Below are 16,548 nucleotides of genomic sequence, written 5' to 3'. Positions count from 1 at the left end.
TGATACGGTCCAAATCCTGACTGGAAATCCACACAGATACACAGCAAATTCTGGTCTTTGGAATAAACTCCCTGGTAGTTAAAATCAACTCAATCTGAGTGTACATGCGTGACCATCAAATCGACTCCAGTGCAGAGTTAAAATAACTTTGATCTTGGAGTTACATTTGTAACACTTCTTTAGAGTTAAAATGTAACTCTTTCTGGAGTTAAAATTCTAATCCTACAGAGAGTATTTGTAAAATTGAGTTTAATATGAACTCCTTACCAGTGCTAAAATTAACACTTAAAAATATTACATTTAACTCTTCTTAGAGTATATTTTTATGTGAAAATGACTACACCGAATGCCATAGTCTTCACTTACTGCTTTTATTTAAACAAATCCATACAATTAGCTTTAGAAATTTCATGCATAGACACTTTGAAATTAATTGCTGTCATAAAATACTGTAAAATCTAACAGCAAAAAACATTTACATTTAATACATGTATAGGCAGCTAACAGAGTGCCAACTAAAACTGCTTAGTAAAATTGTATAAAACATTGTCAACACATCACACTGCATTATATAAAATCAAGCCACAGGATTATATATAAAAAAATAGAAATAAATAATGCAGAATTGTGTAACCTGAGGTAGACACTTATACATCAGATGAAGTAACAAAGGAACAACTTCACAGTGAATTCATTTAAATAAGAAATCAGATAATATAACTCTCTGATACAACAAAAAATTGTGAATCACACCCGTATGACATTTGGGCATCAAAACATTTGAAATGTCTTAATCTTTCCCTTTCTATAACCTGTACCTTCCTTAGGTTTTCACTCACTTGAAAAGCATGGAAGTGATCATGGAAACATGTTTCATGCTCAATCAAAACAAAAAACACTTTACCATTGTGTAAAATGATTGAGGTTATTTTGCTGAAAACAGGCATGTTTTCATCAGTACCCGTGCAAACAAAGAGTCCAACACGATACTCAACACCACAACATCTTACCCACTTTGTGAGATTGACAGTGGCATGTGAATCAACATGGAGAGATGCAGTTATATCTTCTGAAAATTCAAGTGTCTCAAGTGAACAAATTTTGACCGGACCAGACTCAACTGCCTTTAAAGACAAGCATTCCCAATGATATGCGACTGCAAACTGGTGTTTATTTGCAAGCGAAACGGTCAAATTTTTGAAGTTCTTCACAGAATCTTTAAAAAATTTGTGTTTCGCTTCAAATCTCATGGCCCAGATATGAATAAGTGGTCCGATCTTTCTAATGCACCTTGCGTAATGGACCATAAAATGATGTTTTGGAAGCAAGTTTTTTGATGGGTACAGTTCTTTAAAGAGATTATGATGTTCAATAACAAGGTGCTTTAAATAAACCGTCATCCCCTCAGTGATTGAGTAAGAGAACACAATGTTTATGATGTTCAACAACAAGCGCCAGTGCAAATCGTCATCTGGTACCAAGTCACCAAATATCAAAGGTTTGCGATGCATTTAAGCCTATTCCATGTCCTCCACAGTCAAGATTAATATTTGTGGGCTTGTTTTTAGTTTCCATATAGCCATAATTAAAAGCATATGTCCTGTTCAACAAGGGTTCTTTAGAGATGAAATGTTCAATTAGATATTCAAAAAGTAGTTTGATCTCATATTGACCAACCCCTTCCAAAATATCATGCATTATGTCGACAGCATAGTTTTCCCCAGTATTGAAATACTGCAAAGTATTGAGCATGCTTTTCCTCTTGATGCCAAAAGAAGAGGTTAGTGTTGGATCATCTACCAAACTGGAATAATGCTGATCATTCAGTACTGGTGATCTTAAAGTCAAACTTGGGTCATCCTCTGAGAAAACTGACTGAGCTGAGGATTTATCAATTAAGCAAAATCGACAGAAATAATTTGCACTAAATGATTCCAAGAACCCAAGAATGCTATGCATACCTAAGTTATCACCAGTAACGATAGCAAGTGTGCCACGTACAGGTTGATCAGCAAATGGAACTGCAACCCCAACAGTTTCTAATATTTTCAAGTCCCTTATTAAGGGTTTCAGTATTTCATCAATCCCATATTTTTTAACATCTTGGGCATGGAACAAAGATACCAAGTGGATGTTCATGAGGGCAGAATTCACCTTTGGAGCAAGATTTCTAAGAATGAAGTACAGGCAACCAATTTTATGAATTCCTTTTTTGGACCCAAGAGCATTTGCACATTCAAACTCATCATAGTATAATTGAATTTGGAGAGCAAACGTATTAGTCGAAAATAAAGGATGATTTTTAAAGTAGCTACCGTCGCAGAAGTCTTCATATATGTCAGACTCAGTACGTGTTTGCATCATCTCACAAATGTTTTCATTTCTGAAAATGAACTGGAGAGTTTTCAAAATTGGAATATATATGAATTTATCATTAACAGGGACTTGTTCATAAGTTCCAGTTTTGTTATTTTGTCTGGTGTCATACCTAACACCTAGGCGCAGTTCAACTGGGTCTACTACTCCCCATTTGTCTCTGAAATACTTCTTCCATTTGGTATCAGAGTTCAGTTGGCTGAAAGGGTTGTCCAAACTTTTAAATAACTCTTCTATGGCTGGTCTTGATGGATTGTTACCTGGAAGTAAGTTTAAAACATGGTCCTTAATATTAGACTGCAAATCTTCCACAAATTCTCAATTGTGGAAAGAACTACAGTATTTGGTACACCACTTCCCAAAAGCTTTGCTATAATGGACGCACACATATCTTTCTTGTGAGTAGATACTGAAGGGACTGCTTCAACATTTTGGCACTGAGATGAAGCACAGGGTATTTCATCATTTAAGGAATGAGAATTTTGTTCTTCACTGTCATAACTGGAAGGGGTCTCATGAGGGTCACATCTGTCAGCAACTGAAGAATGTATCTTAATCAGATGTCTCCTAAATCCAGAATAACTACAGAATTGCAAGCAACAACCTGCTTGACCACATTTCAGTCTTAGATTTTTCCCAGGATACATTCCATGAATTAGTTTGAGGTGCCTGAACAAAAGCAAAGCTGAACCAAAGGATGACGTGCAGAGGAAACAACTTAACATTTTGGTCGAATAAGACAATTAGTGCTTGTTCAACAGCCTTGCTCTTAGTTCTTTGACTTTTGGAGTTTCCTCAGTTGATCCTATATCGATATTGTACACAGTTGTCTGCAAAAATGTGTACAGGCTGGACAGAGCATCATCATATTTCACACCGAAAACAAAGTGGGAAAACAGCTCGTCAAAAGCACCCAAGGATGTACATGACTGACAAGGCAGAACTTTTCTGTCCAAGACAATGTAAAAGGTGGAAACCTGTGCTTTTGAAGTCCCTGAGGCCAGAAGATATGGCTGAGGGTTTCCTTCAGTGGTCAGGAGATGATCATCGAGACTTTGGCATGACTGAAACACAACATAAATGTCCCTTTATAAACAATTTGTTTAAAATTAGGCATTAAGTACAATATTTTGAATAGGATAGTGTTGTCTTAACAAACCTTATGAAATTTGACCAGATGATCTGTTGCCTCTCCAACACTGATCTTCTTGGGCCGCTTTCTTCCAGCTGGTTGTGGAGTAAGAAGATGCAGCAGGACAAATAGAGAAGCCATGTCGCTGTTCCATTCTGGAGACAGAAAATAACAGTGTTTACAGCATCATTAAGTTAACCCTGTGTATTGTGTATCATAAGATCTTACAAACTGTTAGTGGGGTAGTTATTTTAGCTGTGTGATGGAGAGCAAACAACATTTTTAAATTTCAAATTACATATCCAAATCCAAGGAGACTTTTACACACATCATTTTTTTATGTAAATAGTTATGAGCAACATTCACAAAGCTTGAATTTACTGATGAGCTTTCGTAGATTAATTTTAAGAAATAACTGTGTGTTGTTTTTTTAGCAGATTTTTGGGGATAAATGCTTTTGGGAAATAATCAATAAAAAAAACTTTAACCAGGGGCCTGTTTCATAAAACAAGTTTACCAAATAAGCCAGGTTTGTTTCAGTTAGTCTGACTTATTGTCAGTAGATTTGGTTCAAAATAAGTCAGACTAACTGAACTAAGCCTGGCTTACTTTGTAAACTTGTTTTATGAAACAGGCCCCAGAAGATTAATTGATTCAAGTAAAAACATTACTATTTTGTCAACGACTGTACCTGGATCATCAGTCGTGTCAGATCCTTCTTTCAGTACAGCTTTCAGGTGCTGTTTTAGGAGAGCAGTCTCTTTAAGGTTCCTGGCCTCCTGGATGACTTTTTCTTTAAAACAGGTGTTCCATTTTTCCAGGAACCTTGAAGCAACCTCTGCTCCAAACATCAGTGAGAAGTCTTGCAAAATCTAATTAAAAAGAAAAGACAACCGTTTAGACATATAATGTAACATAATATTTGTAATAAAATTTTGTATTCTTATTTAATACTTACCAGTCCTTTGACATCCAAGAAACGAGGAAACATTTGTAGTACATCAGCTGAGCACTGCGGGTCGTGGAGAATCTGCTGACGGTAGTGGAACGTTTCTCTCATCTTCTGGATCACTAAGTCACGGTCAGTTGTGTGGTGGAGGAGAGACACAGCTTCCATACATTCATCTCCCATTCGCTGGTCAGTTCCAATTGTTCTTGATAATGTGGGACCTCCTTTTAGCTCCACTTTGCTCTGTGATGTGGAAGAGGTTCTGGATTTACGTTGCACGGTCTTTATACGCCACTCAAGAAAACCTTTGTTGCTCTGAATGTCATAGAAATGTTCCTGGGAGGAAGCAGTATCTTGTGTTAAACAAAATAATACAATTGCAGTGGCTCAAGAGCATATAAGATGTTTATGGTTCCGTAGACAAACTTACATATCCTTTTTTAGAGTATGGGTCTTTCAAAGACGGGAACAGGGACACAATCCCAAGGGCATGGAACTCCTTTGTTGCTTTACTAACAGCTCTCCTGCACAGATGAAAACATTTGCCTTAAGATTCTTATCTGATTTAAAAAAAGGATAAAGTCATGTCTTCTTGAAGCTTCATACCCTTCTTTTTCATGCATGTGAGCTACAATTATGTTCACCATTAACCGCCTTGTGGAATCTTTCAAACTCCTAGTGTCTTCATACTCTTTGATCACAGTCATCCCTGCTGGCTTTGAAGTTAGAATTTGCTTGACATTCTAAAACAAAGAAAACATTATTTAGAACAAAAACATTAATCTTAATCTAATAACCATACATTCCATTGAATACTTTCAAAATGCATTTATTTTCCAACAGTATGTCTACAGCATAAGATCTATTTGTATGGAAGTTAAAAACAAATTACATTTCTTGCATGGACACTGTCCATTAAAGGATGAATCATTCGAGATCCAGAATCACTGCTGATTAAACTGCTTGAGACAGACAATGTATCTGTCAGACTTGGGGAGGAGGGCACTTCAACAACCCCTTGCTACAAGGCATATAGGCTAATCAAAGAGCTGAACTATCTTATGTAGAAGGGGGGATATTTTCAGGGTCATACAAAATAATCACATAACATATAACTCTGCTTACCACAAGTAGTGAGAGTGACATATTCTGTCTGATTTGAAGAGGCACCAAACTCTGTCAGGTCTGAGAAGTCTGCAGAGTTTTTGGATGTGTCAGCAAATGGAAGTTCTGAAATGCACACAGTTTGAGTCAAGACACAAACTTTCAAAATATCTATAAAATAAAACAAACATTCTTTTAATGCCCTACCATCATCAGTGTGGATGATAAAACACATTTCTTTGGTTGTTGCAAGTTCAGTAAAGACATCTTCATCCACCTCTATGCCCTGGTCATCTGTGACTTTTAAAGTTGTATTCTCTGGTATCAGAAACTTCTGATGGACTACACCATAATACCAACATGTTATTTACAAAATAAATTACAAAATTACTGTTACTTACACTTTATTAACTAAATACTAAATACATAACTCACCAGCACTGAGAAAATCTGAGAAACAAACTTCTTCCAGTTTTATATACTTCTTCTTCCCCCCACGTTGCGCTTTTATCAACATTGTGACCTGAAATTAAAGAGAAAACATATAATTTCAGATAACAACTAATGCTAGTGTGATTGAGAATGCAATATAATGCAAAATGTGCGTGTATATACACATACATATATATATATATATATATATATATATATATATATACGTACGTGTGTGTGTGTGTGTGTGTGTGTGTCTGTGTGAGCTGAAAACCACGCACTCTCATGGGTAACGACGAAGACGTATTTATAGCCGTTACAATTCAAAACATTACAGGCCTAATGTTGCACGTTCACGGATCAAAATGTATCTAATTAACCAGGTTAGTTAGACACTGCAGTTTAGTAGCCACGTCTGTCAAACATTAGGCACCGACATAAGACATAAGGCTTGCTGGAAAAAAGATATTACCTCGTCGGCATTTCAACGTTAAATGGAAGCTGAACAGAAGGTTTCTTGAGCTGAATCACCTCTTCAGTTTGATGGCAAAACACACATTTTCAGAAACACGGTGAACGGAAAGACGGTTAGCTAATTTTAGCTCGTTCATATCAACAACAACAAAAAATTAAATTAAATTAAAAAAAAATAAAAAAAAAACGGGGAAAAAAACCGCGCAAAACAGCCATATGTTCGGAAAAATGGAGTTAACTTAAGTTCGCCATAGTCATTGACATTACACAGAACATAACGTAACGGCTACGACAAAACGCGTTTCTATCAGAAAATACCGAACATTTTGAAATTGTTTACATAAATATATATGCATATAAATACGTTTTTACCTACCTCACGACGAAGTACATAACTCAGTCCCTCGTGCTGCTGAACCAGGGTCGTGTCATCAATTGGCGCACTTTCTCAACATTTAACTCCAGATGTAGTGTTGAAACGCGCACCAGAACACCAATGAATGAACTCCAAAATACAACACAGCCAGGGAGTATCCCATAACACAAACTGTATTCAGAGTTAAAAAATAAACTCCAAAAATCTAACTCTTTCACACTTTTTTGCCTAACTCCTATTTTTTCAACTCCAGAAATTTGCTGTGTACCTTTTTTCTTTAAGAAGGAACATAGTTGTGATAATACTACCTTTTCTAGTATCTTTGACAGAAAAGGGAGATTCAAGATCGGCCTGTAATTATTGTGGCCTGTAAGTATTGTGGAGAATACTGTCTCTATCTGTCATCTGAGCTCAGTCACATAAGACCATCTCAGTGCTGTAATGAACACAAATTATTATCAGACTGAACAGAGCCAAGACAGTAAATGATGAAGTGTAATGCTTTAATAGAGGATGTCAAACACTCATTAGGTTCTTCTGCATCCAGCAGCACATTCAGAGATGAGATGTGATCTATACAGAGATCTGTGACCTTCCTGACAGATGAGCCAATCCCACTCGATCATGACCTCTGTCATAGATGCTGTAAAACTGAGAGAGGAAAACATCTCCTAGAATCCAGACGGGTCCAGCTGGAAACGGGATGTCTATGGACTGAAAGCCACTGAAGCAGATCTCCTTATTGTTCAGCACCTCCTACAGAGCAAACCATAGGGATCATCAGACTGTAGAAATTGAGTAAGACAGCAGCAATTCTATCTGAGAAACAAAGCTGCGAGCAGAAATTACAGCAGAGACGCAACCGTCGAGCTGGGAACATGTTATATGATTGCATTTTGTAGACAGAATATAAAGCAGTAAAGTTAGTAAACGCTATTAGCAACTCTGCATCCAACGAATCACAAGAGAGTGATTTTTGAGAAATGTTATAAGTTATGAGCAAAAATATGCACTTTTTTAATATCGTGTGACCAGTAGATGGTGCTGAAACTGTTCAGGTATCCTCAGGTCATGGTTGTCATAACACACACCAAGCTTGACCTGAATGCATGAAGTGCTGCAAAGTCGTATACCCTCACATTCATTTTGGCACATTTGTCCACACATTGTTCAAGATTTGTCAGTTTAACTTAAATTGCATTTTTTTGCTAATGTTTTGAAATTTGATGTAGTACATTTTTTCAGAAAATTCCAAATGATGTGGACAAAATGTATGATGTCACAGAGTGCATTAGCTCAGGAATCAGGACAATATTTGGAATATTTCCAGGCTTTAAGTTTGAGCTGTTGGTGGCGCTAGAGGGATTGAGACAGAGACTCCAAATATGCTGTGGTAAATGTTCTTTTATCTGTGCACCAGATTCAATAACTTTCCTATGAATTGTTCTTTGGGCCGCTATAGATTAGTGAGAAAAAAATACAATGTTTCATTACTCCAAAGCATAAAATGTCCTGCAGCAGGCTCAATCAATCTGTTATTGTGTTGTTCTCACCCTCCGGATATATTGTTCTCCAGTGAGAGAATACTCCACATTATTGATCAGGAAGGTCACAATGGGAAGACTGCTGATCCTGACACAGTCTACAAGATACTGAAACCCACAAGCAAACATACAGCTGAGGTTGTAGTGTCTCTTCTCTTTGATTAATCAGAAGGCTGATCTCTAGAGGTCAATCCATAATGCATTTTGCAGCTACTGATAACTATGTATTAAAGTATTGGCTGTTACATAATAAAACAGGGTCTCAATCACCTGTCCAACAGCGGTGGGTGTCGCTCCAATAAACTGCTGGAGGAGCAGGACGTCTCTGGCTGGGCCGCCGATGAGAGAAGTTCCTGTGTCCAGTATAGCTTGACAGCCTGGAGTACTACGATAGCAGAAACTCAGAGCTCCCTGAACCTTCACACTAGACACAGCAAACACAACACACTCATCTGTCTGTCAAATGAGTGTTAAATGGAAGTGAACTCACTCACGCATCTAATCTGATCTGCCAGTAGCCCTTCTGAGAGACTGGAACCCAGTTGATGGGAGAAACAAACCGGGTTTCATCCACACCTCCAAACAGCAGCTCCCCTCCAAAGCCAGAAACATTGTTCCTGTAATAGTTATGAGGACATTCAGTGAAGATCAGCATCACAACCGGAGTAAAATGTTAAAGAGAAAAATTAACATTAATTTTCCTTCTTCAAGATTGAGGTTTGTCTGTCACAAATAAAAGTACTAAGATGAAATATAAAAGTTATCCTCAAACCACGCTATCCTCACTGGTGGTCAGTGTCATAGCTCAGAAAATGAACTCGAACGCCTCCATATACCAGGGGCCTCATTTATAAAGTGTTAAATCCACACCAACACTCATATTTGTAAAAACTGTCTTTGACTTGGAAAAGTGCTTAGCGTCATCTCAGGGTCTGAATAGACGTGTACACTTTTTTTATTGTAGTACTGCAGGTTTTTGGAAATTCAGAACAGCTTACATTATGATGATCTTTTATATGTTAATCACATTAAATAGGAGTTGTTTGCAAGGCAGAGAGCTGAAACCATGAAAGAACTCAATTAAATCTGTAACCATGAAAGAACTCAATTAAATCTGTATCTGTATCAGTTATCCTGTTCAAAAGTTTACACCCTCTGGCTCTTAATGCTTTGCGTGGCCTTCTTGAGCATCCGTAAATGTCTCCACCTTTTGTAATAGCTGTGTATGAGTTCCTCAGTTGCCCTCAGTGTGAAAATATGGATCTCAAAATCATACAGTCAATGTTGGAAAGGGTTCAAAGATGCTGGAAAACCAAAGAATGTGCAGGAGCAGGAGCATTTTTCTGAAGAAGAGCAGGCAGTTGAACTGCTCTGGACCAACGAGGGACTCATGAACAACTATCACAAAACAGAAAGACAGTCGTAGATCATCCAGGAAACAACACAGATTATTAAGATTCAAGGGTATGCAAACTTTTGAACGGGGTCATTTTTTATGAATTCAGTTATTCTGGGTTGTGGATCTGCTTTCGAGACATAGGTTGAGACCCAGAGGATGGATCCTTATATTTTGGACCAGATATAGGAGGTTCAGCAGAGCAGAAGGGAGTCTGTTTGCTTTGAGAAAAACAGTCTAATACTCTCTATGGTTTCCTCTTCTCCCTCCAGCCATTCAGTGCCCCAATGTTTTGGCCAGTGGGGCACTTGTACACCCATCTGGAGGATTCAAAGTAAACTGCGAGGTTGCATAAACATCGTCCAGTTCAAGTTTAACAAAGTTACAGTGACCGCACTACCCAGTGGTGTAAATCTGAACTGCTGTTTGTGTGCTTTAGTGGCCTTAGCAGAGGTGTATCTGCCACTAAGCATAGGATGTCTCATTGGCTCAAGAATACAGTTTAATCTACTTATAAGGTTTGACTTCACCTCTAGCATTTGGGCTCATTAAACAAGAACCATTGCCTCCTCTCAAGCTTTGGTGCATCCTTGAAAGACATTTTCATGGCTGCAGGCTGGATCTCTCCATATACTTTTCTTAGGTCCTATAATTTGGCTCCTGATTTCCCAGGTTATTTCTGTTTATTTAGGAGTGTTTATATGTAGTTTGGCACCAATTATGATGTGTTTTGAAGCCATCATCCAATGAACTGGTGTGTGTTTATATGGGCTTCAGACAATCCACAAAGGTGTTCTCTTAGCACCAGCGACAGATACAACATCTTGTTCCCTACTCAGAGAAAATACAAACTAAGACATTCTCATACAGAATTTTATATTCTCTGTGCCCCCAGCATTACAGTCAGATGGCGTGATAACTTGTATAATTGTTGCTAGTTTCAACGTGTAATTAGGCTGATGATACACTGGGCAACTTTTTGAGCAATATTGCCGTCAGCAGGCAACCAGGTGAGACACAGGGCCCACAACTGATCTAAAGTATCCAGACAGCCATTCTCAATGGGAAAGTGCCAAAAAAAACATTGCTCAAAAAAGGTTGCCCTGTGTATCATCAGCCTAAATCTGTATGTGATGTAGTTGTAGTTTCTTACTTGAGATAGAAGGAGAAGACGGGTTCATCCAGCAAGCCCTGCGCTATCATACTGTCAAACACAGGAGAGCCCAGCTCCTCTGCCAGCTGAGGGAAACCCAGACCCAGAATCCCATCAAACTTAGCCAGCACAAAGGCAAAACCAGGCTCATATACAGCCTCTCCAAACACCTGACTCTGAACCGTCACAGAGCCCACCTGATCCCAGACAAACACACACAAAAATGTTTTTATATTATAGCATAAATATGATGGCTCATAGTGATCAAATACCTTTAATTCTTCTCTGGCCATCACTCCCAGTAGGTGACCCGAGCCATAATGGATGCCAAAAACTCGTCCGTCAGGCACATACGTGCTCGATTCAAAGGCCTTGAACTTGTGGTGCATCGCTGTGCCAAGAGAGGAACACCATGACCCAACAGCACAAACAATAACCAGGTCAATTCATACAGACACACACTTTTCAATGTGTGTAAATACATGTAAGGACAGTTGATGAATGTGTGTTAGTTACCGCATGCTTGGCTCACGCAGTAAGATGATGGGACCCAGAGATCAGTGGAGCCTGTATCAAACACCACTGTGAAATTCTGCTCTGGTTTGCCCAGACTGATCTGACCAAAAAACTGTGCCTGTACAACACACAACAACATGCTACTTTTAATGTCTGTTTCATTCTTAACCTTAATGTAATGATGTGTCATGTTTTCCAAACACTAACCCTAAACAACTGATAATTATAATGAAGATATTTGTAGAAAGCATTAAATTACCTTTCCATGCAGCATCTTTCATGACTTTGTGCTGCATTATTAAACCGTAAAGCAGTCAATCCTGTTACCGTTCTTAAAAGGGTCATATGATGCGATTTACAAAACACCGCCCAAATGTATACGCAATGAAAGAAGGTGGAGCTATTATTCTGGCTGTAGTGCTGTTGCTGCCGCCGGCGTCATGTCCTGGAGACGCTGTGTTTCGTTGTGAAAGAGAAACTACTTTGTTTGGGCTTCCAAAAGAGCACACAACTAGAAATCAGTGGTTAAGCTGTATTTACAACACTGTTCCAGAACAGTTCAACCCAAATATTAGAGTGTGTGCAGCGCATTTTACAGAGGACTGTTTCCTGAAGCTGGAGGAGTAGCCTACAATGCTGGCTGCACAAAGCCTGTTTCTATAAAGTGGAGCAATTCCAGCTGTGCAAGAACAGCCTGATGCTTCTGACTCACAGCCTGTAAGTACGTTTGCTTAATTTGCTACTTACTATTCAAACGCAAGTTTTGAGCAGTGTAGAGTAGCTCTTGTTGTTTGCCGTTTCTCCGATCACAAACACACACATGGTAAGGTTTTACTAAAAAGACGGTAAAAGTCATTATAATCAGTAATTATGTCCTCACTGGATGCTACAATTGCCTGGTTTATAATGGGTTTTATTGTTTTAGTCTCGTCGTGCCAGGACACGGCATCACAATACGGAAAGGGGCGTAACATTTCCGTCTCACGCTTGAGGTATTCGGCCAATCACAACACACTGGATAGCTGGCCAATCAGAGCATTCCTCGCTTCTCAGAACGACGAGCTTTGTAAAAATTGGCGCGTTTCAGAAAGGCGGAGCATAGAGGAGCAACAATAATGTACGGTATGTGGAAAATATATATTTTTTTAACCTTAAACCACAAACACATTGCATTACACCAAATACACAAAACAATATTCTTTTTTCAAAGTCTTTTTAACAACGTCATATGACCCCTTTATGGCATAATTATATAATTAAAAACATTTGGTTACACTTTATTTGAAGTTGTCCTTGTTACATGTTACATTTACTTACTATTCTAATAACAATAAATTATACATAATTACATACAAGTAACCCTAAGCCAAACCCTTATCCCAACCATATAGTAAGTACATGTATTGGTTAATATTACTCAGTACTTAAATGTATAATTACACTGTTACAAGCACACCTTAAAATAAAGTTTTATCTGATGGAATGGAGTAAGGCAGCTGTTTGAGAGAATGACCCTCACAGTAGGTGTAGACCATACAAGGAGTGTGTAACAGTAGATCAACACAAAGAATGGCTCACGTCCATGAAGTTGTAGAGTCTCTCTGTGGATCTGCCACCCATACGAAGGTAGTGTTGTGTGGCTGGGAAACACTGGGCATAACGCCGGGAGAACACATCTGGTTGGTGCTCACGCAGGAACTCATCCAGCTGGTTAGCGGCTCGAAGTTGACTACGAACTGAGGGAAAACGACTTAATGGTACCCTGAAACAGGAGAAACGTTATTCTAATAACCTATATGTATATTCTCACGGAGATTAGAGATGCGTTATATTGATCATCTCAGAACAATGTTTAATTACCTATCTTTCTTGAATCTAAGGTTTTTAAATATTGATTTATTGTACATTTTGTTTTAATATTTCCTTATTAAGCAGGATAGTGTGGTCAGGCACGTTTTATCTCAAAATAAATGCTTCGGTTACTAACCTTAGTGCCTGAGATAGACGGGAACCAGACATTGCCTCATATTAGCTGATGCTATGGCTAAATTCCTTTCTCTGAAAATACTGAAGCCTAGTTTAATTGTGTCTGTGTAACAATAATGTGTTATAAGCATAGGACTGTCCAAGGTAACAGGCAAAGTGAGCCTGGCCCAGGGATGGGAGTCCCGAACCGAGAACCTTAATGAGGAGGTGAACTGACAGTGCTATTACTTGTGATAGGGTTTGGTGTAAGAAAAACATAAGCAGGGTGGCAACCTGCAAAGGAAACAGCTTAGATATGTTCTGGGACAATGCCAACAGAAGCTAAAAAGGTCACAGACTTTGGGGGAATTCGTTGCACCATAGTCCATCCCTCAAGCAGACAGGAACATCCAGGTTATAGAATCTGGCAAATGTGGAGGGTGATGACCAGCTAACTGCTGCACAGATGTCACTAATAAACACCCTGCTTAAGCAAGCCCAGAAGGAGGCCATTCTCTGGGTTTGCCAGACTGAGCCACCTGTTTAGAAGAGGAGATCCCTCCACAGTGGAATAGGCCCGGGCACTGCTTTCAGCAGATGCTCTAACCTGGGGAACCATGACTGGCTCTGTGGGAGCAGGGTCACTGGAGGAAAGGCATACAGGAGCACTTTAACCCATTTGTGGGTCAGCACATCCTTCTCCAAGTAGAGAGATATCAGATAATGAGCATTCTCCTTTGAGGCAATGTGGTCCACTACTGCTCATCTGAAGTCACTCCAGATCATCTGAACTATCTAGAGGTGATGTCTCCATTCCCCTGGAGACATACCACTCTGGGACAGCATGTTCACACCCTGGTTCAGGCTACTCGGCACATGCACTCAGTGATCGGAGGTTGCCCTATGCCCACAAGAGGCGGAGTCTGGCCAGTCTGTTTAGAGGGTGCAATCTCAGGCCTCCTTGGTGGTTTAAATATGTAGCCACTGTCATGTTGTCAAACCAGACAAAAGCGTGGTGATCTCGAAGGTCTTTAAGCACCAGGTGCACTGCCATCATCTCTAGATAGTTAATATGCCAGCAGAACTTCGGATCCCATCAGCTGCTGAATGCTGGCCTGATGTTTCACTGTGCACCCCAATCGACAATGGAGGCATCCATTATGAACACTTTTCTCCAGTAAACCAGTCCTAGATCTACTCCCAATTTGTACAATTGTGAATCCCTCCAAGGTGCCAGGGCCCTGAAGCAGCTGTAGTTCACCCTGAGGTCCTGTGCACCAAGTATGGGGCTTTTTTTATTTTTAATATTTGTAACTTTTTTCTTAAGTTAAAAAATAGACTGAAAAATGTCTTCTCAGTTAAGAACATGGCTTGGAGCTCTTAATTCTGAACTCTCAAAGTGCATTAGATACAATAATTTCACTTTAAAATGTACAAAATGTAATTTTTAAAACAAATATTGCATTGTGAATTTCATATCGCAATATTATTGTATTGTGAGATTTTGATATCGTTACGTCCCTAATATATATATATATATAGAGGTCGACTGATATGGGTTTATCTCTGGCCGATGCCGATATTTAGAATCAGGGCAGCCGATGGCCGATATATGATGACGCTTTTTTGGCCGATATGTTTGACTGATTTTCTTTCTTCTTTTTTTCCCCTTCATCTCAGGGATGTTCATTTTTTTTCAGTAATTTATCAAAATATTTAAAAAGGTTTGCTGCATGGTTAAAATATGCTGTGCGTATAAAAATTTTTGTTTTTTAGAGAGAGAAAGTCGCATTTTATTATTTCATTCAGAAATAGGCCTAATGCCGACGTGAAATGTTTACAAACATTATGATAAACACTGTACACATAGCTAGGCTATTTTAGTTCTCCTCACTCCACAACAAATGCTTTCAATTAACAGGATTTAGAAAAGAACAAGAATTACATAAGAAGCTATAGACAAGCCAGAACGAATTCATTTAGGCTAAAGTGAAACTGAAACCAGCGTTGGGTCTCTCAGTCGACACAAAATCAAATGTTTCCGTATTCGTGATGTATTTGAATGCCAAAATATTATTTATTATGTACAGGTGCATCTCAAATTAGAAAGTGGTGAAAAAGTTAATTTTTTTCTGGTAAGTCATATATTTTAGATTCATTGCCTGACCTGAACCCCATAAAGAATCTCTGAGGTATTGTCAAGAGGAAGATGAGAGACACCAGACCCAACAGATGACCTGAAGACTGCTATCAAAGCAACCTGGGCTTCCACACCACCTCAGCAGTGCCACAGACTCATCACCTCCATGCATATGAGTATATGTAAACATCTGTTATGTCAAATAGCTTATTCAGGAGAGTACTAAATAAAACATGGCATTTTGTTTCAATTATTAACATTTTGCACATTCTGCAAGGGGTATGTAAACTTATCAGCACAACTGTGTATGCCAGCAGTGTCACAAAAATAATAAAGTTCTCTCTGAATTAAGTTCATTGTTCTGACTCCGTTTGATACATCTTAAATTGTACACAAATTATTCTCTTTATATCTCAAGTAATGTTGCCTCAAGTCATTTTATATTGATTTAAGAATGTTTATCCTAGAAAACAAGATATTCAGGATGATTTTCTGCAGTCTGTGTGGTATAATACTTGTGTCTCATGACTTTAAACTGTATAAGTGCTGCTTGTCCTTTATTGCACATTGAAAAATACTAAAAATGGTGTGGAAAATTTTCACTCAGGAATCAGCAGTAAATTTAAGTCCATAACAAAGAAATGGCAAGAAACACATTAAATTAAACATAAAAACGGAATTTTGTTTAAACTGCAGTTTCAAGTGACTTTCTTCTCACAATAAAAAGCTATGCACACAAATCAGTATGTCATGGGCATTTGTGTAATAAGTGTGGTAAAGTCAGCCAAGTTGATAAAGATGAAGCGTGTCCTTACCTCAGCAGACTCTGAGCGAAGCCCACACATGCCAGCAGGATCAGACCCGTCCTCATGCTGCCCAAACAATCTGAAACACTCGCTGGTCCAGTCAACAGTGACACGATTAAACGTGAAATCAGAAAGCTTTCGGGTCATTTTGACCCAGGCATGTGTTGATTTAACATTCAGCAAAC

The 16,548-nt window shown here is 38.7% G+C and overlaps 1 protein-coding gene across 1 annotated transcript; it reads right to left on the bottom strand.

Moving 5' to 3' along the window:
* Positions 1-5,141: 5,141 nt before the first annotated feature.
* On the bottom strand, positions 5,142-16,510 carry LOC306858496 (cathepsin E-like; the record flags this gene model as incomplete). The annotated part of the gene is made up of 14 exons (XM_079399062.1): positions 5,142-5,200; positions 5,583-5,687; positions 5,769-5,903; positions 5,997-6,084; positions 7,423-7,599; positions 8,397-8,495; positions 8,658-8,811; positions 8,882-9,004; positions 10,937-11,133; positions 11,209-11,327; positions 11,453-11,570; positions 13,031-13,214; positions 14,025-14,113; positions 16,373-16,510. The coding sequence occupies 14 exons, from the start codon at positions 16,508-16,510 to the stop codon at positions 5,142-5,144; spliced, it is 1,785 nt and encodes a 594-aa protein (XP_079255188.1).
* Positions 16,511-16,548: the final 38 nt, after the last annotated feature.

This window comes from Barbus barbus (genome assembly GCF_936440315.1).
Source record: "Barbus barbus genome assembly, chromosome: 39".
NCBI lineage: Eukaryota > Metazoa > Chordata > Actinopteri > Cypriniformes > Cyprinidae > Barbus > Barbus barbus.
The sequence above is the reverse complement of the archived record's forward strand: the minus strand, read 5'-3'. Positions and strand labels throughout refer to the sequence as shown.